The sequence below is a fragment of the Oncorhynchus nerka genome, linkage group LG16 (genome assembly GCF_034236695.1).
Source record: "Oncorhynchus nerka isolate Pitt River linkage group LG16, Oner_Uvic_2.0, whole genome shotgun sequence".
In the NCBI taxonomy this organism is placed as follows: domain Eukaryota; kingdom Metazoa; phylum Chordata; class Actinopteri; order Salmoniformes; family Salmonidae; genus Oncorhynchus; species Oncorhynchus nerka.
In genome coordinates this window covers 19,481,918-19,502,746 of record NC_088411.1, presented here as the reverse complement: position 1 = coordinate 19,502,746, position 20,829 = coordinate 19,481,918, and the positions used below count along the sequence as shown (strand labels likewise).

The window sequence follows — 20,829 nt, the reverse complement described above, 5'->3', positions numbered from 1 at the left end:
TCCATTTTCTGTGATCAGGTTTTCCTGCGCTTTCCGATGTAACGCACGTTATGTAATAGCCACAGTCGTGATTTAACCAGTTTTAAAAACGTCCGAGGGTTTCCTATCCACACATTCTAACCATATGAACGTACTATATTCCTGGCATGAGTAGCAGGGCGCTGAAATGTTGCGCGATTTTTAACAAAATGTTCAAAAAAGTAGAGGGTCGACTGAAGAGGTTAACAGGTTAATGCATTTGAGCCAATCGGATGTGTAGTGACAAGGTAGGGGTGGTATACAGAAGATCGCCCTGTTTGGTAAAAGACCAAGTCCATATTATGGCAAGAACAGCTCAAATGAGAAATTTCAAGAACTTTTAAAAAGTATAAGTGCAGTGTCAAATAAGGACCGCCACAGAAAAGATGACCCAGGGTTCCCGAGTGGCGCAGTGGTCTAAGGCACTGCATCTCAGTGCAAGAGGTGTCACTACAGTCCCTGTTTAGAATCCAGGCTGTATCCCTTCCGGCCGTGATTGGGAGTTCCATAGGGCGGCGCACAATTGTCCCAGCGTCGTCTGGGGTAGGATGTCATTGTCAATAAGAATTTGATTTTAACTGACTTGCTTAGTTAAAGGTTAAGTAAAAAAGTTCTGTTGCAGAGGATTAGTTCATTAGTTACCAGCATCAGAAAATGCAGCCCAAAATAAATGCTTCAGAGTTCAAGTAACAGACACATCTCAATATCAACTGTTCAGAGGAGACTGCGTGAATCAGGCCTTCATGGTCGAATTGCTGCAAAGATACCGCTAACCTGACCAACATCCAGTGAAAGTGCAGGGCGCCAAATTCAAACAAATCTCATAATTCAAATTCCTCAAACATGCATGTATTATACACCATTTTAAAGAAACTTGTTAATCCCACCACATTGTCCGATTTTCAAAAAGGCTTTACGACAAAAGCATACCATGCGATTATGTTAGGTCAGTACATAGTCACAAAAAAACACAGCCATTTTTCCAGCCAAAGAGAGGAGTCACTAAAAGCAGAAATGGAGAGAATGAATCACTAACCTTTGATCTTCATCAGATGGCACTCATAGGACTTCATGTTACACAATACATAATTGTTTGTTCGATAAAGTGAATATTTATATCCAAAAATCTCAGTTTACTTCGGCGTGTTATGTTTTGCCTCCAAAACATCCGGTGAAAGTGCAGAGAGCCACGTCAATTTACAGAAATACTCATCATAAATGTTGATGAAAATACAACTTATGCATGGAATTAAAGATATACTTCTCCGTAATGCAACCGCTGTGTCAGATTTACAGAAAAAGCACACCATGGAATAATCTGAGTACAGCGCTCAGAGACCAAAACAAGCAATACAGATACCCGCCATGTTATGGAGTCAACAAAAGTCAGAAATATAATTTGTAATTATTCACTTACCTTTGATAATCTTCATCAGAATGCACTCCCAGGAATCCCAGTTCCACAATAAATGATAGTTTTGTTTGATTAAATTCCTAAATTTAGGTCCAAATATCTCCTTTTTGTTCGCATTTAGTACAGTAGTCCAAATGCGCAGGCACTAGGTCAAAAAAGTTATATTTCAGTTCGTAGAAACATGTCAAACGATGTACATAATCAATCTTCAGGATGTTTTTATCATAAATCTTCAATAATGTTTCAACTGGAGAATTCCTTTGTCTTTAGGAACAGAGCTAACGCTCACGGACTGAGCACATGGCCTTCTGGCAGACCCATGACTCAATCAGCTCTCATTCTCCCCCACTTCACAGTAGAAGCCTGAAACAAGGTTCTAAAGACTGTTGACATCTAGTGGAAGCCGTAGGAAGTGCAATATGACCCCACAGACACTATATATTGGATAGGCTAAGACTCAAACCTACAAACCTCAGATTTCCCACTTCCTGGTTGGATTTTTTTCTCAGGTTTTCACCTGCCATATGAGTTCTGTTTTACTCAGACCTCATTCAAACATTTTTAGAAACTTCAGTGTTTTCTATCCAATACTACTAATAATATGCATATATTAGCTTCTGGGCCTGAGTAGCAGGAAGTTTACTCTGGGCATGCTTTTCATCCGAATGTGAAAATCCTACCCCAAAGAAGTTAAAGGACACCAATAAGATGATGAGACTTGCTTGGGCCAAGAAACACGAGCAATGGACATGGTGGAAATCTGTCCTTTGGTCAGATGAGTCCAAATTAGAGATTTTTGGTTCTAACCTGCGTGTCTGATACGCAGAGTAGGTGAACAGATCTCCTCATGTGTGGTTCCCACCGTGAAGCATGGAGGAGGTGGTTTGATGGTGTGGGGGTGCTTTTCTGGTGACACTGTCTGTGATTTATTTAGAATTCAATGCACACTTAACCAGCATGGCTACCACAGCATTCTGCAGTGATACGCCATCCCATCTGGTTTGCGCTTAGTGGGACTATCATTTTTTGTTTTTCAACAGGACAATAACCCAACATACCTCCAGGGTGTGAAGGGCTATTTGACCAAGAAGGAGAGTGATGGAGTACTGCATCAGATGACCTGGCCTCCACAATCACCCGACCTCAACCCAATTGAGATGGTTTGGGATGAGTTGGACCGCAGAGTGAAGGAAAAGCAGCCAACAAGTGCGTAGCATATGTGGTAACTCCTTCAAGACTGTTGGAAAATCATTCCAGGTGAAGCTGGTTGAGAGAATGCCAAGAGTGTGCAAAGCTGTCATCAAGTCAAAGGGTGGCTACTTTGAAGAATCTCAAATATAAAATCTATTTGAATGTTTACTTTTTTTGGTTACTACATGATTCTATGTTTCATAGTTTTTATGTCTTCACTATTATTCCACAATGTCAAAAATAGTAAATATAAATAAAAACCCTTGAATGAGTAGGTGTCAACCTTTTACTGGTGCTGTATGTTTAAATGTGATTTTCTTGCAGTTTCACATGTATAGTTACAGGAATAAGAGTTTAGATGGGCACAATGAGACCATAATGCCTAGCAACAACAACAACATATACGTGTAATTTCTTTGTTATGCCTAGTAGTTGGGTCTGTTTGCTTTAGTCAACTTCTCTATCATTTATAGCCATGCTAAACCTTCCAGAAGAATGAAAAAGATCATCAGCAGCTTTTTAAAAATAGTTCATAAAATAATTTCTTACAATATTATAATACATTGGGTTCCGTCAAAGCATTAACAATAATGAAATCACTCATCAGTCAATATGCTTTGAGCGGGAGGTGAGGAATGGATGAAACGAGGAGAATCTCTATTGCGTTTCCTTCATTTCTCATGTCCTCTCGCCGCCTCAATTAAAAGGGGGGGACCTCTGACCTTCTCATGCAATGGGTTTTGAGAAGGAGACGAGGATGCAACAAATTGTATTTTACCTTTATTTATCTAGGTAAGTCGGTTAAGAACAAATTCTTATTTTCAATCAAAGAAATGCAATCCCAAGGACATAGGAAGCAAGTATTTGACAGCAAATTTCTGACACGGGATGGGCATTTGACTGAAGGCGGCACTGGGAGAAAAACTGCATTTCTTTATGGCAACTGTGTAACAATGCCTAATTTATCAACCATTACAGATAACCTATCCTAATTGCTAAATTGCCTCAATAATCAATTTAACTAGGCAAGTCAGTTAAGAACAAATTCTTATTTACAATGATGTCCTAGGAACAGTGGGTTCAGGGGCAGAACGACAGATTTGTACCTTGTCAGCTCGGGGATTCGATCCGCAACCTGCTGCCCCCAGTATATATTCAGTCAAATGTATTGAAACTTATTAGCTGGCTTATATTATATAAGCTTTAAAAAAGTAGTAATCTCAGCAGTGTGGGGCTTGCTTGCCTGTGGTTGTGCAATGGCATAGCCTTGTTTTGTTAATTTAGCAGACAATTATTTCCTGACCCATATCACAGTCCAGACACCCTTTTTTATAGTAAAAGAAAACAACAACCCCAGGATATAATAAATGAAATAGGACATAATAGTGCGAAGTGATTTGCATCTCTCATCTGGAACAGTTATTCTTAGTGATTATTTGAAACGTGGCTCAATTTGGCAAGTTGAAAAACACTTTTCAGGGTTACAAACCCAAATCTGTCTTTTTCATATACAGACTTAATTGAAGGAACCTGAGTAATAAACTTTCTGTATGGATTAGCAATTCTGCATTGAACACTGCATGGGGATATCTGTTTGGCGAGTCGGCCTAAGCTTAATGATTCTGATAAATACTTTGTTTTACAAAGACATGTTATTGTATATTTTCAGTGGAACCTGTATGTTTCGGGGGGTAATAGCCTAGGCTAACCAATTCTAAATACCACTAGCAGTTTGTAAAGTTGTCACTAACGTTAGTTGCCACAGAGTCATAAACCCTGTCTGATTTAAAACCTAACCCTAACCACACTGTTAACCTTAAGACCAAAATGCAATACATGTATGAATATTTATGATCTAGCCAATTTTGACTGGCTGTGGTAAGTAGTGATTACTGCGAAGTAGAGTAAGCGGATAATGACGCAATTATTCCAAAACTACAGCTCATTGTTGCAACACCCACAGTTCCCTACTTCAGTCAACCAGTCCATTTAGAATTTGTGATTAAACTGTTGTCATTTGGCAAGGACTATAGCTTGTGTATCCCATCTGTTCTATATGTTTTTATAGGCATTTATTTATTTAGGCGCACACTGTGTGGAGGGAGCAGTCGTAACTCAATTGCATGAGACAGGGAAAAGGGAATTTGGGGAGCAGAAGTGTGATGCTTGGTACATTCATGTATATATATATTTTTTTTTGTGTCCCTCAAATGCCAAAATGGAATACTAGTGTCAAAGCAAGTTAATGTAGACTTAAGGCAATTTCTTACAAATAGTTTTACAGTATTTGAAAAAGATGTTAAACATCGACCGTTCAAGTACTCGATTTCTCAATCCCATTCCTATGACCGACTGAGCTACCATAATTCCCATGGCCTGTCAAGAAGCAGCCCCTAGTCCCTACTACCCAGAGTATAGACACTTGTTGAGATCTGAGAGGGATTGATGGGTGGTAACATAGTGAGAGCTACCCTCTGATAGGCTTGGTGGAATTTTTGTGATATTGGTTACACCTGTCCAATTCTCTCAGATCTCCACAAGTGTCTATGGGTTGTTTCTGGACCCTACAACCCTTCGGAGTGTGGTGGACCTACACCTCCACACTTAAGGCATTCGTTGGATGTTTAATTCTATTGCTATACACACAGATTTGCACCGGTGTAAGCTGGACACACCCACTACACCCTATCAGACTGATGTGACGGTTCTGAGTAGCTGGAGACCTGTTGTAAATAGATCTTTTGTTTTTATTTTATTTTAATTATACATATTTGCTTTACACACCTTGCTTCGTTCCAGCTAGTTATATGTGCAACCACTGACTAGGGCAAGTCTCTAGTCTAGCAATGGATGCTGGTTTTGGCTGTATAGCATTTTGTTTAAAAAATATATATTTTATTTAACTATCCAAGTCATTTAAGAACATTCTTATTTACAATGACGGCCTAGGAACAGTGGGTTAACTGCCTTGTTCAGGGGCAGAACGATAGATTTTTACCTTGTCAGTTCGGGGATTCGATCTAGCAACCTTTCGGTTACTGGCCCAATGCTCGAACCACTAAGCTACCTGCCACCCCAAATTTAATAAGATTAACAGTGGATGGATAGGATATCAGTCAGTTAACCATTTAGAGTACTAACAGTTCATTAATAAGTCAATACACACTATCTTATGCAGAAAACATACCTTATCAATGCACGGTAAGGCAGTTATTAATTAACAGATCTATAGAAGGGAGCTAGAAGAATGCCCTTCTACTTTGAAAGGACGGGAAGTGTTGGCTATGCGCTTGACCAGGCAATTAACCCCACCCACATTTGAACATTGAAATATCACGTTTTTTGGGTTTATATAAAAAAATGAAAAACAAGCCATTTAAAACATTTTGATTCCTGTTAAACAAAACAAGTTCACATTCTCAATTGCTCTGTATAACCTCGGATAACAAACGAGCAAAATGTACACTAATCTTACTTCAGGAATTTTGATTTGTCGTCCACGAAGTAGGCTAATTATCTTGACCGCCGTAACAACATAGACGTCGATCCTCGAGATCACCATTAATTGCTGCACCTGGCTGTTAAATCGTATGCAGTATCACACAAGCTCTTTATGACTTGACTGTCATTCAGAAAATCTTGATGTTGTGTGATAGTGTCCCCGTGTAACTAAACAGCTAGACATCAAATGCACATCAAATCACTATTATGCTTAATTATTGAAGAACCCTGTTAATGGTGGTAGGGATTTTTAAACTTTAAAAAAATGTAATCATAAAATGTACCCTTTTCTGTTTGAAGCATTTTTGCATTCACATACATTGTTTTGGATATGTGTGCCAATAAACTGTTTTCACACCGTAACATAGGGAGATATGAAATGTTAAGAGGTATCCATACAAAAAGAGTGACAGAAATATCTAGGCATTTCACAGGATCAAGGTCGAAGTGTAATTCAATTGTTAAATGCTTAGTAAATGATATTACAAACAGCAGTATAGGAAAGTGTTTTGTCACATGATTTATGCCAAATCTGTGAAGACTCCAAGCATGAGAAAGGGTTTAAACAGAGGTTTTGATTCCACTCATGAATTATATTGAATGTATCTATGTTCCCAGTTTCTTATTGTATTCACATGGGGGAAAATTCATTTATTATTAACTTGGAAACCGCTCCAAACAGTTATCCACTACAAGAAATGCTCATTGGTACTGTATGAGGCTATAAACGAGCAAAGAAACCATGCACCCGGAGGCTGCTTTTCTTGTTGCCAGTGATTTTGATTCCGTGTCACTAAAGCCTTGTTCACATTGACCGTTTTGAAATGACTCATATGTCCAATTTTAGAAACATGGAATCTGATTGTGGTAGGTGGTTTAAAGTCGATACAAGTCTGTTTCCTAGCCATGTGACTTGTCTGAAGGGTCAAATGATTTATTTGCCATCAAGTGTTTTTTTTAGACTTATTTGGCATTTCTTGTTGCTTGCTATCTACTCTGACAGTTTAACAAGAACATGTGGTAGCCAACTAGCTTGTTAATTGTTTACAAACAATTTAGTGAATGTGCTAAATGGCTACCTAGCTAGCTAGTTGACTGATGTGGCTAGCCAAAAATGACTAAGCAACTGGAAAATGTCCATGGCAGGTGTTGTCACCTTGGCTTGCTGCATAACTTCTGAGTGATTGGAAACACGAGCACCACCACCAATCGGCCTACGCCACTGAGCAAACACCCGTCGTTACTATGACAAATATTGTAGCCATGTTAGCAAATGACTGCTGTCTGAACACACATCCGATTTGGTCACTTGTAATTTTCTCTTTTGGACTCTCAGTATTTCAAAACGGATTTGAAAAACAAAACAAAACATTAGGGCCTGCAGTGTGAACAAGGCTTTAGACGTGATGCCCAACTTCTATCAACACGTCTCCTTCGCCACTAGGGGTGATGACGCCCTAGACCACTATTACTCAACCCACAAGCTAGCATACAAGGCCCTCCCTTGTCCCCTCTTGGGCAAATCAGTTCATGGTTCTATACTCCTGCTTCCTGTTTACAAACCGATGCTTTAACAGGAAGTACCCATGATGCGCTCTGTAGAGAAATGCTCCATCGAAGTGGAGGCTATGCTGCAGGACTGCTTTGTTAGCGCTGACTGGAATATGTTCTGCGACTCTGCCGATGGCATCGACGAGCTAATCCCCTCCTTTGCCGGCTTCATCAGGAAATGCATCGTCGACGTTGTCCCCACAGTGAAGGTTTGCTGCTTCCCCAATCAAAAGTACATACACCATTTAGACCGACTGCATTCAGCCACGGCCCAATTTCTTGAGAGGATGGTCGGGGGGCCGGAACATAATAGCAAGTCATTTGTGGACTGCAAGAAGCCTAAACAGATATATTATTTGACTGAAACATAATAATTTCAAACCTTGCATACATTTGTATACGATCACGTCTCCATGTGTGGGAATACTGGGGAACAGATTTCCAACATTAAAATAACTTGGAGCTGATTTCCTGTTTTTTACAATCTTATGTCCAACAATAAAAACAAAACTAATTGCTCAACTTGGGAGCCCAAATGAAACCATTGGGCTTGCCAGTTGGGGAACCCTGATTCACACAGAAGTCAGTGTAGACCGATCCAGCTTTGAGGACCAGCTCATGAGCTAAATCATTAGCAGATTTTAATTTGGAATGAAAAATTAATGTGTTTATGCAACATGCGAGTGCATTGACTCGTTCTCTAATCAAACCGAATCGCACCGACTCGTTTCAAACTAAAACGTATCATATCCCATGTATCCTCAAAGGGAAATATGCATATCCCTAATTGCTACACTAGCGGTGTTCTCTGTATGCTCCTCACGGCTGTTTTTCTTCAGGTATGAACCAGTTCAACCAGATGGGGATGCAGTCTATGGGCCAGAGGTCCACCCCTCCTCTCCCCCTCACACCCATCAACCAGGTCAGTGTGCTCATCAGGCTTTACATGCACTTATTGGGCATAATCTTTTCATTTGAAAATAAACCATTATACCCAAATATAAAAGTCTTCAATATATCTTATAGACCTATTCCATTGCAAGAGGAACCATATGTCATAGCACTAATGTATACATTGATGCCACATACAGCGTAATCCCCAGTATCCAAAGTGTCAAAGGACTAATATAAGTTCTATTCTAAACCATGTCTGTTGTCTCCTGCAGATGGGCATGGGGAACCCCAGGATGGGCCAGCCCAACGTGGGCCAGAACCAGTACCTTCCCCAGGGACAGTTCCCAGGCTCCAGCCCAGGACCAGGCCTCGGCACGGGGCAGCCCGGCATGGCACAGCCTGGTATGAACCAGCAAGGCAACCAGGGAGGCATGGCACAGGTGAGAGAGGTGGAAGTATGTGGTTTATGTCGATGGACAGATTGGGTACGCAAAAAGTATTGGTGCTTGACCATACGAGGGCTTCAATGCTGTTTGTTTTAATTAGGGTTATTAACTACCCAAAGTTTACTAAAGTTGCTTGAGTTTTGTCATTTTTGTAATTGCCCAGTCCAATGGGATTTAACAGTAAAAAAATATATATATATATATATATATTTCCACACTCCGTTTGGAATAATACTGTGCCATTGTGAAAATTATAATGCACTTTTAGTGTAAGAGCTCTACAAGAGCTAGTTTTCAGTTTACCTATCCCAGACACTCCTAGCTAAATTCTTGCTTGAGAAATTGCTCTTTGCTAAGCTATTTTAATTTATTTGACCATTGTTTTCAATTAAAAATCACATTAAGGTATTTAATTGTTACCCAGAAATTATTTATTCATGAAAGGCTGTTATCAACAATGACATACTTTCCAATGAACTCTGCAACTCTTCCAACTATTAACTTTTTTTCACAACTGCCACCAATTTGGTTTCAAAACATTTACAACACATATTGTTGACAGGGTCAAATGTGTGTAAACAATATAAAGGATATTTCATGCTGAAATCCTCATTTCGTAACACCAACTGTATTTGATGGGTTCTATATAGGATGTTTTACAGCTTTGTCATTTTATTTATATTACAATCGTCTTAATTTATGATTTTATATATTTTACGTTATGAAAATACTTATGGAAAGTTTCAAATTCCTGTAGTTTACTGGTGAACTTCGGAAGTTGCAACCATAGTTTTTAATTGAATCATATTAACTAAACCAACTAAATGTAATCACTAATACGTTCCCACACATCTGTATATGCACCAGTCAAACCCTCCTGCCTGCACTAGTGTGTCCTCATGTAGAGGTTTATTGGAGGATGTCCCTGTTGAACATGGTTTATGTTAACCTCTGAATAATGTATGAATGCTAAATGCCTCATCTGTTTTCTCCGTTTCCCTCTCTCTCCCTACAGACTCCAATGCCCATTCCTTCCCCTCTCCCCGCCAACAGCCCTCTAGCCGGGCCCGGTTCGGTCGGAGGGGGTAGCGGTGTCCCCTCGGTGGGGCCCATGGGTCCCCAGAGTGTGGGTGGAGGCCCCTCGTCCAACAACCCCCAGCAGCCCAACTCAATAACCCACCTCTCGGCCATGCGCCAGAGCTCGCCCTCCCCCGCCCGCAGCATCACCCCCACACCCCACCAAACACCACCCAGGCTAGCAGGCTCACAGACCCCCCAGCCCCACACCCCTAACCCGCCCCAGCTGCCCCCCCCAGGCCCCCAGCAGCAACTAGGGCCCGGCAGCCAGGGGCCAGGCTCCAATAAGCCCATGCAGCAGGGAATGGGAGCAGGGGCCACCACGCCATCTCACCCTGGTCACCCCTCCACAACACCCAACCCCCATGGGGCCCAGCTCCCTCGCACGCCTCGCACTCCGGTGAGATTAATTTACTTGATTTATTTGATCATTTAGAAAAAAAACATACTGCTATAATCGTCCATTTTCAACACATGGTATAAATAGGACATTGGTTTACAGAAGTGATCACAACATTGACTCCACCATGATACATACAGCTGCAAAATGGAGCAGTTAATGGTCAATGTAGTAAACAATTATTTAGGAATTTCCTCTGACCTCTCGCCTGACTCTCTCCTTCACTGTAACACCCATGGGGGTTGTTGTTGCATTCTCTTGTAGTATCAATCTTTTTCTAACTTTTAGCTTTTGCTCTCTCTCGATCCCTCCTCACAGATGTCCCAGAAGGGTGGCTTCCAGTCGCAGGACTGTCAGGCTCTGACCCCAGCGTCAGTCAGCAGTGTGGACACGGCCTCCCAGCAGGCTTCCCAGTCGGACGCCTCGGCCTCCGTGGACCCAAAGGCGGAGGTCAAGCAGCAGCAGGACGAGGAGGACGACTGGGAGGAAGGCTGCTCCAAGGGGGGGAAGCTATCCAACATCAAGACGGAGAACAAACCCATCAAAATGGAGGGGGTGAAGAAAGAGGAGTGTGGAGGCCAAGGGGGCAAAGGTGTTCCCATGGAAACGTTGTCATCGTCGGGGGTTAAGAGTGAGGAAAGGGTGAAGATGGAAGACCGGAAACTGGAGGTGAAGAAGGAGCCGAAAGAGGAGGAGAAGGGATCAGATTCCCCTGGTATTCCGTCTGGTGCCCAGAGCAAGAAGAAGAGTAAGGACTGCTTTATTCTGTTGATGATTCTGTGACGGCATATATACTATGTGCAAGTTGTACGTCTCTATACACTATCTGTGGTTATGTTCTTGCGGAGTTATAGTCTGTTTCTGAATCCAACTTCAACCCTAACCTCTCTACCCCTTCCCCTCTTCTCCTCCCACCTATCTCAGTCTTCAAGCCAGAGGAGCTGCGCCAGGCGTTGATGCCTACCCTGGAGTCTCTGTATCGCCAGGACCCAGAGTCTCTGCCCTTCAGACAGCCTGTGGACCCTCATCTACTGGGCATACCTGTATGTACTGTATATTCACACTGTTTTAGTCTGGTTTTAATGTTCTATTAAAAAGATATGTACTTTTTACACAAATTTTCCACTTGTCAAATAATAAAGGAAACTTGACTTGACCATACCCCTCTCCAGGACTACTTTGACATAGTGAAGACCCCCATGGACCTGTCCACTATAAAGCGTAAGCTGGACACTGGTCAGTACCAGGAACCCTGGCAGTACGTGGACGACATCTGGGTCATGTTGAACAACGCCTGGCTGTACAACCGCAAGACGTCCCGCGTCTACAAGTACTGCTCCAAGCTGGCCGAGGTGTTTGAGGCTGAGATAGACCCCGTCATGGTCAGCCTGGGCTACTGCTGTGGCAGGAAGGTGAGATGGGTGTGTGTGTGTGTGTGTGTGTGTGTGTGTCTGGTTGGTATTCAGCTGTGTGTGTGTGACATATAGTTCCCAGCTAGATGTGGTTATTGCATTGCTAGTTTCACATCCAAAACGAGGGGTGGTTAATTTCAGCGTTGGCATAACATCGCCATATTACATTTCAACACTTAATATTGAACATAAACTTGCAGCTATTTATTACTTTGCTAAGTGGTCCACAGGGATGACCAGAGTGACTCCTTTTTATGAAAATGAGAGAAGTGGTGTGGATGTCAGGGTTAAGCCCCTCAGAAGGACCATAAGGCCGGACAGCTGTTGTCATGTACTATGAGCCTGAAGGGCCATGTGACCCAGGGCTGGCACATTCCTTTGGCCTAGCCAAATTGCCTCCATGAAAACGGATTGTTTTTGGCTGGTGAAGAAGCTCTAGATACTGATACAGTGATCGTCTTTGTCCTTTTGTGTCTATTGGTGTGTCATAATCATGAATTGGGCCCAGAGTTTTCCCTGGTTGGATGGTCCGGAAACAACTCCTGGCACTACTGAACATAAAGATGCTTTATTGTATGATTTTTAATTCGTAATCTTTGTTCATTGTCCTTCCCCCTGTCTTTGTTTGTACCGTTGTTATTTTATGTGAATCACTTTGTTACCTGTATTGAAAAGCGCTATACAAATAACTTGGGGATTTGGGGAGTAAAGAAGTGTTGATTTATCATCTAATTTTCTCTCTTTCCTGCATTTTTTTCCCCTCCCTTCAGTTGGAGTTCTCTCCCCAGACGTTGTGCTGCTATGGGAAGCAGCTGTGCACTATTCCCCGGGACGCTGCCTACTTCAGCTACCAGAACAGGTAGAGAGGGAGCCGAGTGTGTGTGTCTCTCTCACACACACACATACACACACACACCCATACACACGGTGATAAATGTCATAATGACAGTATGTTGAATTTTGTGTTTCTCTGGGAGTAAATGGTTTGCCACGTTTTTCCCCATTTTAATATCCATGTGCTTAACGCAATTACATTTTAAGTCGGTCCTTTTTTACTGCCTTTCTGGACATTTCTTCAAACTTCAATTTCTAACAAAAGCTGTAGGCTGTGATCGGGTACGAATATGTACATTCACAAATATTATTTGTGACAGCACTGATACCTGACTGAAGAAAGGACCCACTTTAAAATGAGCTCTATAATAGAACAATTGTCTGTGTCGCTGTTCATCTGTTCAGTATCTGCATTGACCCAGGCTTCCCCTCCAGTTGATTCTGTCACTGCTGTATATGTAGCTGTGATGGTTTTGCTCATCTTCTCCTGCCCAAAACGCTAATCTGTGCTTTGCCTTGGCCTTCTGCTCTGTTGTCCTGGATGTTGTCTTGTTCTCTCCTCACCATTCAAATCATTCCTCCATCCAACCCTTTCTGCCCTTTCCCTGTGTCATCAATGCTTGTGACATCTGCATTGGCTTGCTTTTGTCTGGTCCAATCATGCGCCTCCAAACCCCATCTATCCCCCCCTTTCCCTTCCATCCTGAATCATGATTGGCTGTTCTGACGACGACACCTGCCCTGCCTGCTCTGCGCTCCTCCTGTCTCCTGTGTGCCTGCGTGCTTGCTCCCACCCTGTCATGCCTTGATTGGTGGCTGCCTCTCCGTGCCTTCTCTGTGATTGGCTGTGCTGTTGGGGAACGGTGTAGTTCACCAAAATTTGGGCTTCTTGCTGGCAGGTACCACTTCTGTGAGAAGTGCTTCAACGAAATCCAGGGGGACAACGTGTCCCTGGGAGACGACCCCTCCCAGCCTCCGACGTGAGTAGAACGTTACCATCCACTAGCCTTCCCTCAACTTTTCTTTTGGTTTAATGTAAACTTTATTCTATACTTTTATCTATAGGCTTTTATTTGACTCCTCATATGCTAAGCTTCTCCCTCATATCAGCTTTAAAGTACCTCCATTTGCTGTTATTGTGAATGTCTTCCTTACATGTCTGTGGTATTCTCTCTCCTACAGTAGTTGATTTGGTTTTATTGTACATCTCTACTGTCGCAGTTATTGTTTGTCTCACCTCTCGTAGACTGTTGTTTTCCTCTATTGGCCTACATCTGTTCTGCAGCACCTCTTCAGTAAATCAAAATTGGGATGAAAACACTGCATATTTGAAAATCAGGCCAAATAAGTCTTAAACTTTATATGAAATGTTGGATGAGAGCCCTGCCAGAGAATCCAATGCTTTCACCTTGATTGTCATTTGGAGTTTATGAAGCTGTATTTTATTGGTTGGTTAGACTGTGGTTCATTTAAGAAGCTGTATTTTATTGGTTGGTTAGACTGTGGTTCATCCACCTTACCCTTTCAATGTATTTTTTTTTCATGAGGCATTTTAACTGGGGGTGGCCTGGTTGCTATTGTTGCGGTATGTGTGTTACATTTCTTCTTTCTAATTTCAGTTCCATCGGTAAAGATCAGTTTGAGAAGAAGAAGAATGACACACTGGATCCTGAATTGTAAGTCCACCGTCTTGTTGAGTAATTATATTTAGTTGTGGCGACGTAAGCAGTCTGATTTATTTCTCTCCTCTCATTCCTCTCTGCAGACTTGTGGAATGTATGGACTGCGGACGTAAGATGCACCAGATCTGTGTCCTGCACAACGACACTATCTGGCCGTTAGGGTAAGTCTGTCTGCATGCCTTGTTCCCTGTAACCAGAAGAGAGGAAGCAGTTAGTCTTATTAGAAGGTTCTGGCATCTTTACTGACGCTAATGAACTCTTTCGCCCACCAGTTTTAATTGTGATGGCTGCTTAAAGAAGTTGAATAAGACGCGGAGAGAGAACAAGTATGCTGCCAAAAGTAAGTACCGATGTCTTTTTTTATTTTTTAACCCCTTTTTAACCCTAAATATTACTTACCCGTCTCCATTTGAGGTAGTTCCTCCCTCCTTTACCTAGCTTATTTGTAATGAAGCTTATCTCCCTCTCTCCAGGGTTGCCCCACACTAAGCTGGGCTGTTATTTGGAGACTAGAGTGAATGACTACCTGAAGCGTCAGAGCCACCCTGAGTCGGGTGACGTCACCATCCGAGTGGTCCACGTCTCAGACAAGGTGGTGGAGGTCAAACCAGGCATGAAGTCCAGGTAAGGGACAGGCACCACTGGGGGAATAGTGAGCGTGTTTCCCTGAAGTAGAACAGGAGAAAGGGATAAGAGGCAGAACGAGTGGGGTTAATGTAGTAATTTGTTGAATCCCAAATCAACCCCTAGCCGCTACCCCTAGGCACTGTAAATCTGAGAGGATTGGATCACCTTTTTTTAATCTCAGAATTTGAGAGTTTTTTTTTTTCGTTTCAGAATTGCAAGGTAGAAAGCGTTTGAGACCAGAGCATAGTAGATGGAGAAGCAGTAACTCTGAATGATGAAAGATGGTGAATATATAAATATATTGGTATGCAGGGTTTGGGAGTAACTGATTACATGTAATCTGATTACCAAAACTAACTGTAGTTAGTTACGTTACCAATCAAAAACTTTGGATACTTTTGGAAAAACTAGATTTCTACTTCTTGGATTACTTTTAAATTCAGAAAGGATGTTTGTGGAAAAAAATACGTTATGTCACCTTTGAGAAAACAATGACATTCAATTTAGCATTGGAAAAAAGGTGCAAATTTAAATGTCCAGTGCAGTCAAAAATGTGATTTTCTTGTGTTTTTTAATATTTCCACACTATGAGATTTGAATAATACGGTAAAATTATTAATAGCCTTTTTGTATAAGAGTTGTTTTGAAAAGAGCCTGAAATGTCAGCCTTTTGTGGTGGGATGGCGTTTTGGCCTGCCTGGTGACATTACCAGGTGGTAAATTGGTTAATAGAGCAATAAGAAAGAGTTGCAAACCTCTGCCAATATCTAGTTTTCAGTTTTCCCCTCCCAACTCGGACCACTCCGACAGTCCTAGCTAAATTCTTGCTTGAGTAATTGCTCTTTCCAAGAAGTACATTTGGGTACTTAATTGTTACCTAGAAATGATTTAATATTGAGAACAGTTGCATTGGACTTAAGTTTGTTTCACCTGAGCAAGTCTGACCACAAGTCAGAGACCACTATGATGACACACCAAATGCGTTTGATGGATCCTTTTTGTCTTCTAATGCCTCTTAAGGGGAAAGTAATTGAAAAGTAAGTGAAAGTAATCAATTACATTACTGAGTTTGGGTAACCCAAAAGTTATGTGACTGATAATTATGCATAGGTACTGTAACTAGAAACTAACGGATTACATTTAGAAAGTAACCTACCAAACCTGTCATTCTAGCATCAGACGTCTCTTGTCTCTCTCCAGGTTTGTGGACACTGGGGAGATGTGTGAGTCATTCCCATACAGAACGAAAGCCCTGTTTGCGTTTGAGGACATCGATGGAGCTGATGTCTGCTTCTTCGGCATGCATGTACAGGAGTACGGCTCGGACTGCCCTCCTCCCAATCAGAGGTGATAGTTATTGGAAGGGTACATTTTCTCAACTCCGTGGGGAGCAGTTTTATGTTAATGTTAAGGACTGGACCTCATCCTTGCTCTCTCCTGCCCTCTCTCCTCTCTTCATCTCTCCCCAGACGCGTGTACATCTCGTACCTGGACAGTGTTCACTTCTTCCAGCCTCGTTCTCTGAGGACAGGCGTCTACCATGAGATTCTCATTGGCTATCTGGAGTATGTCAAGAAGCTGGGGTACACGACGGGTCACATCTGGGCGTGCCCACCTAGTGAAGGGGACGACTACATCTTCCACTGCCACCCTATGGACCAGAAGATCCCCAAGCCCAAGAGGCTTCAGGAGTGGTATAGGAAGATGCTGGACAAGGCTGTGGCAGAGCGTATTGTGCATGACTTCAAGGTAAAGAGGCTTGAGGGGTCCTTGCGGGGTCAAAGTTAGAATTTTATTAAATTGTCTTCTTCGGCAAGTGGAGGGTTGAGCATACAAGGACAGTCATGAATTGGCCTCTGAGAAGCACCATTTTATCACCGTTCATGTTGTGACAACTTGAAGAGGTGTTACTCATTTGTTACATAAAGCAGGACGAGTGGAGTGTTAAATCTTTAATCTTTAATATATTTCTGTCCCTCGCTCAGGACATCTTCAAGCAGGCCACGGAGGACCGTCTGACAAGTGCCAAGGAGCTGCCGTACTTTGAGGGGGACTTCTGGCCCAACGTGCTGGAGGAGAGCATCAAGGAGCTGGAGCAGGAGGAGGAGGAGAGGAAGAGAGAGGAAAACAGCACTTCCAACGAGAGCATAGATGTAAGTGGGATGGACATTTACCACAAGGTACATTGCAGTGTGTTCATATGGATCTTTGGGTTTGTTTTGATGTGATTTCATTTGATCTCTTTCAATCAGTGTGATAATTTGATTCTGTTTTTATGTTTCACTTAATACAAAATGTTGAATAGATTTTTGTATGAATTGCATTTCTACATTGGTTGTAAATTTTAAAAAATGGTTACTACTGTGGTGTGTGTAATTCACCTCCAGGCCACGAAGGGCGACAGCAAGAACGCCAAGAAGAAGAACACCAAGAAGACTTCTAAGAATAAGAGCAGCATGAGCCGAGCCAATAAGAAGAAGCCAGGCTTGCCCAACGTGTCCAATGACCTCTCTCAGAAACTCTACGCCAGCATGGAGAAGCACAAAGAGGTAGGAGGGAGTGACTGTTGCATGTTTTTATTGTATTTCTGAACATAAGTTGCGAACATTATGTAGTAAATCAGCCTCGCTTGGAGTAAATTGGTGAGAATCCGGTTTAAGATCTGAACGAGTCACTTTCACAACCTAAACACTTTCCACTAAGACCGATGTAGTGGCGATTTCCTATAAAAAGCTAATGGCACAGGAGAGAGCCGAAATTGTTTTCCAAACATGAACTCTTTTCGGGTGAAGTTCCCATTTATTGAGCATACAAATGATAAATGGTTTAGTTCCAATACAAATATTTGCATAGAAAAGGCGTAGAGGTGAAATCTATGAGCATGTTCTGTGATATGGTAAGAACTGTATGCCCTCTCTCACCTGTGCTAACCTTTCATGTGCTATCTATATACAGTTGAAGTCTGAAGTTTACATACACTTAGGTTGGAGTCATTAAAACTCATTTTCAACCACTCCACAAATTTCTTGTTAACAAACTATAGTTTTGGCAAGTCGATTAGGACATCTACTTTGTGCATGACACAAGTAATTTTTTGTTTACAGACAGATTATTTCACTTATAATTCACTGTATCACAATTCCAGTGGGTCAGAAGTTTACATACGCTAAGTTGACTGCCTTTAAACAGCTTGGAAAATTCTAGAAAATTGTCATTGCTTTAGAAGCTTCTGATAGGCTAATTGACATCATTTGAGTTGGACTACCTTCAAACTCAGTGCCTCTTTGCTTGACATCATGGGAAAATCTGAAGAAATCAGCCAAGACCTCAGAAAAAAAAATTGTAGACCTCCACAAGTCTGGTTCATCCTTGGGAGCAATTTCCAAACGCCATGTTCATCTGTACAAACAATAGTATGCAAGTATAAACACTATGGGACCACGCAGCCGTCATACCGCTCAGGAAAGAGACGTGTTCCGTCTCCTAGAGATTAATGTACTTTGTAGCGAGAAGTGCAAATCAATCCCAGAACCTCAGCAAAGGACCTTGTGAAGATGCTGGAAGAAACAGGTACAAAAGTATCTATATCCACAGTAAAACAAGTCCTATATCGACATAACCTGAAAGGCCGTTTAGCAAGGAAGAAGCCACTGCTCTAAAACTGCCATAAAGCCAGACTATGGTTTGCAACTGCACATGGGGACAAAGATCGTATTTTTTGGAGAAATGTCCTCTGGTCTGATTAAACAAAAATAGAACTGTTTGGCCATAATGACCATCATTATGTTTGGAGGAAAAAGGGGGAGGCTTGCAAGCCGAAGAACAACATCCCAACCGTGAAGCACGGGTTTGGCAGCATGATGTGGTAGGGGTGCTTTGCTGCAGGAGGGACTGGTGCACTTCACAAAATAAATGGCGTCATGAGCCAGGAAAATTGTTGCTTCAAAATATCCACATCTCAAGACATCAGTCAGGAAGTTGAAGCTTGGTCGCAAATGGGTCTTCCAAATGGACAATGACCCCAAGCATACTTCCAAAGTTGTGGCAAAATGGCCAAAGGACAACAAAGTCCAGGTATTGGAGTGGCCATCACAAAGCCCTCACCTCAGTCCTATAGAAAATGTGTGGGCAGAACTGAAAAAGCGTGTGCGAGCAAGGAGGCCTACAAACCTGACTCCGTTACACCAGCTCTGTCAGGAGGAACGGGCCAAAATTCACCCAACTTATTGTGGGAAGCCTGTAAACTTCTGACCCAATGGTAATCTGATGAAATAAATAAAAGATTAAATCTACCATTCTCTCTACTATTATTCAGACCCTTACTGACCTAAGACGAGGCAATTTTACTAGGATTAAATGTCAGGAATTATGAAAAACTGAGTTTAAATGTATTTGGCTAAGGTGTATGTAAACTTCCGACTTCAACTGTACATGTGACCCATGACCCCAACATATAGTGCCCTCTATTGTACAATCAAGTTAAAATGACCCTTGACAAACAACATAAAAATAAAACCGGTCTAAATGTCTTCTCCATTAACTCTGTTCTGTTCTCTCCTCGCCAGGTATTCTTTGTGATCCGTCTGATAGCGGCGCCTATGTCCAACACGCTGGGCCCCATCACGGACCCCGACGGCCTAATGGCCTGCGACCTGATGGATGGGCGCGACGCCTTTCTCACCCTGGCCCGCGACAAACACCTGGAGTTCAGCTCGCTGCGCAGGTCCAAGTGGAGCTCCATGTGCATGCTGGTGGAGCTCCACAACCAGAGCCAGGACCGCTTCGTTTACACCTGCAATGAGTGCAAGGGCCACGTGGAGACACGCTACCACTGCACCGTCTGCGAGGTGAGGGTTAGGGTTCAGGTTAGAGGGGTGGAGGAAGAGGAGAGGAAGGGTAGAGCTGGGACGATAAACAGAAAATTAAACGCCAACATTGCCTTCCTCTTACGACACAATTTTGTTTGTCTGTGGCGCGAGGCTAATATGGTTTTGAGACGATGCACCTGTGGAGCGTAGCATGCCATTCACATTGAATACATCAAGTAGCCTAGGCATACAGATGGAAAGTTTTTTTTTTTTTTGTAGGACATGAAAGTAATCGAGCTAATGTATTTTGAGTTCCCACCTCCTCAGGTGGTGTAGTATGTAGCTTACAGGGAAAGCTAACTGGCCTCACTGTGTGCGGGAGAGTTGCATAGTAACGAGTACGTTATTCAATTATTGCATCCAAACTGCTCGCTTTCGTCAACGAGCAAATGTGTTGCCGAACGCTAAAATAGGACTATTTGAGACATTAGACACACTGCTAGTCCTGCCTCTCCCATCTACTCATTGCAGGGCTGCCCGCTGGCCCTGGGAGGTTTTGTTATCCCCTCTGGGCCATTCATTCATCCACGTCAGTGAAAACCATCCACTGGGCCCGTGAAAACAATGTTGTAATAATGCTATTTTCAATCTAGGCTATGTAATTGATGGGGGGAAAAAGATGAATTCCCAAAGCTGTCAGTTCGTTATGTAGATAAATTATTACACTCGCCATACACAGCTTAGTTTGAGCAAAATATCAACTGTCAGGCAGCAAGAGCGCGCAGCTCACAACTGGTTGTAGCGTGGAGCAGCTCACAGAAGAGACTGCGTTAGGTAGGAAAGACGTTTACACTTATGATACAGTACCTGTTTATAAAAAGAAGATATTGTTATTGAGCAAAATGGATAAATGTTTCATCTAGCTCTGGGGAAGGGGATTGGATGGGGTTGGATGGGTATAGAGTGGGCTAGGA

The 20,829-nt window shown here is 42.4% G+C and overlaps 1 protein-coding gene across 1 annotated transcript in view; it reads left to right on the top strand.

The window, feature by feature from the left end:
- The window catches only part of LOC115144480 (histone acetyltransferase p300-like), a 51,222-nt gene that overhangs the window by 24,783 nt on the left and 5,610 nt on the right, over positions 1-20,829 (top strand). Inside the window, 17 exon segments of the mRNA XM_065002493.1 lie at positions 8,515-8,597; positions 8,842-9,009; positions 10,031-10,492; positions 10,811-11,240; positions 11,417-11,535; positions 11,665-11,904; positions 12,675-12,763; positions 13,638-13,718; positions 14,358-14,414; positions 14,504-14,581; positions 14,693-14,760; positions 14,894-15,044; positions 16,248-16,394; positions 16,517-16,796; positions 17,033-17,227; positions 17,435-17,596; positions 19,613-19,894. Coding sequence (XP_064858565.1) covers positions 8,515-8,597; positions 8,842-9,009; positions 10,031-10,492; positions 10,811-11,240; positions 11,417-11,535; positions 11,665-11,904; positions 12,675-12,763; positions 13,638-13,718; positions 14,358-14,414; positions 14,504-14,581; positions 14,693-14,760; positions 14,894-15,044; positions 16,248-16,394; positions 16,517-16,796; positions 17,033-17,227; positions 17,435-17,596; positions 19,613-19,894 — 3,092 coding nt within the window.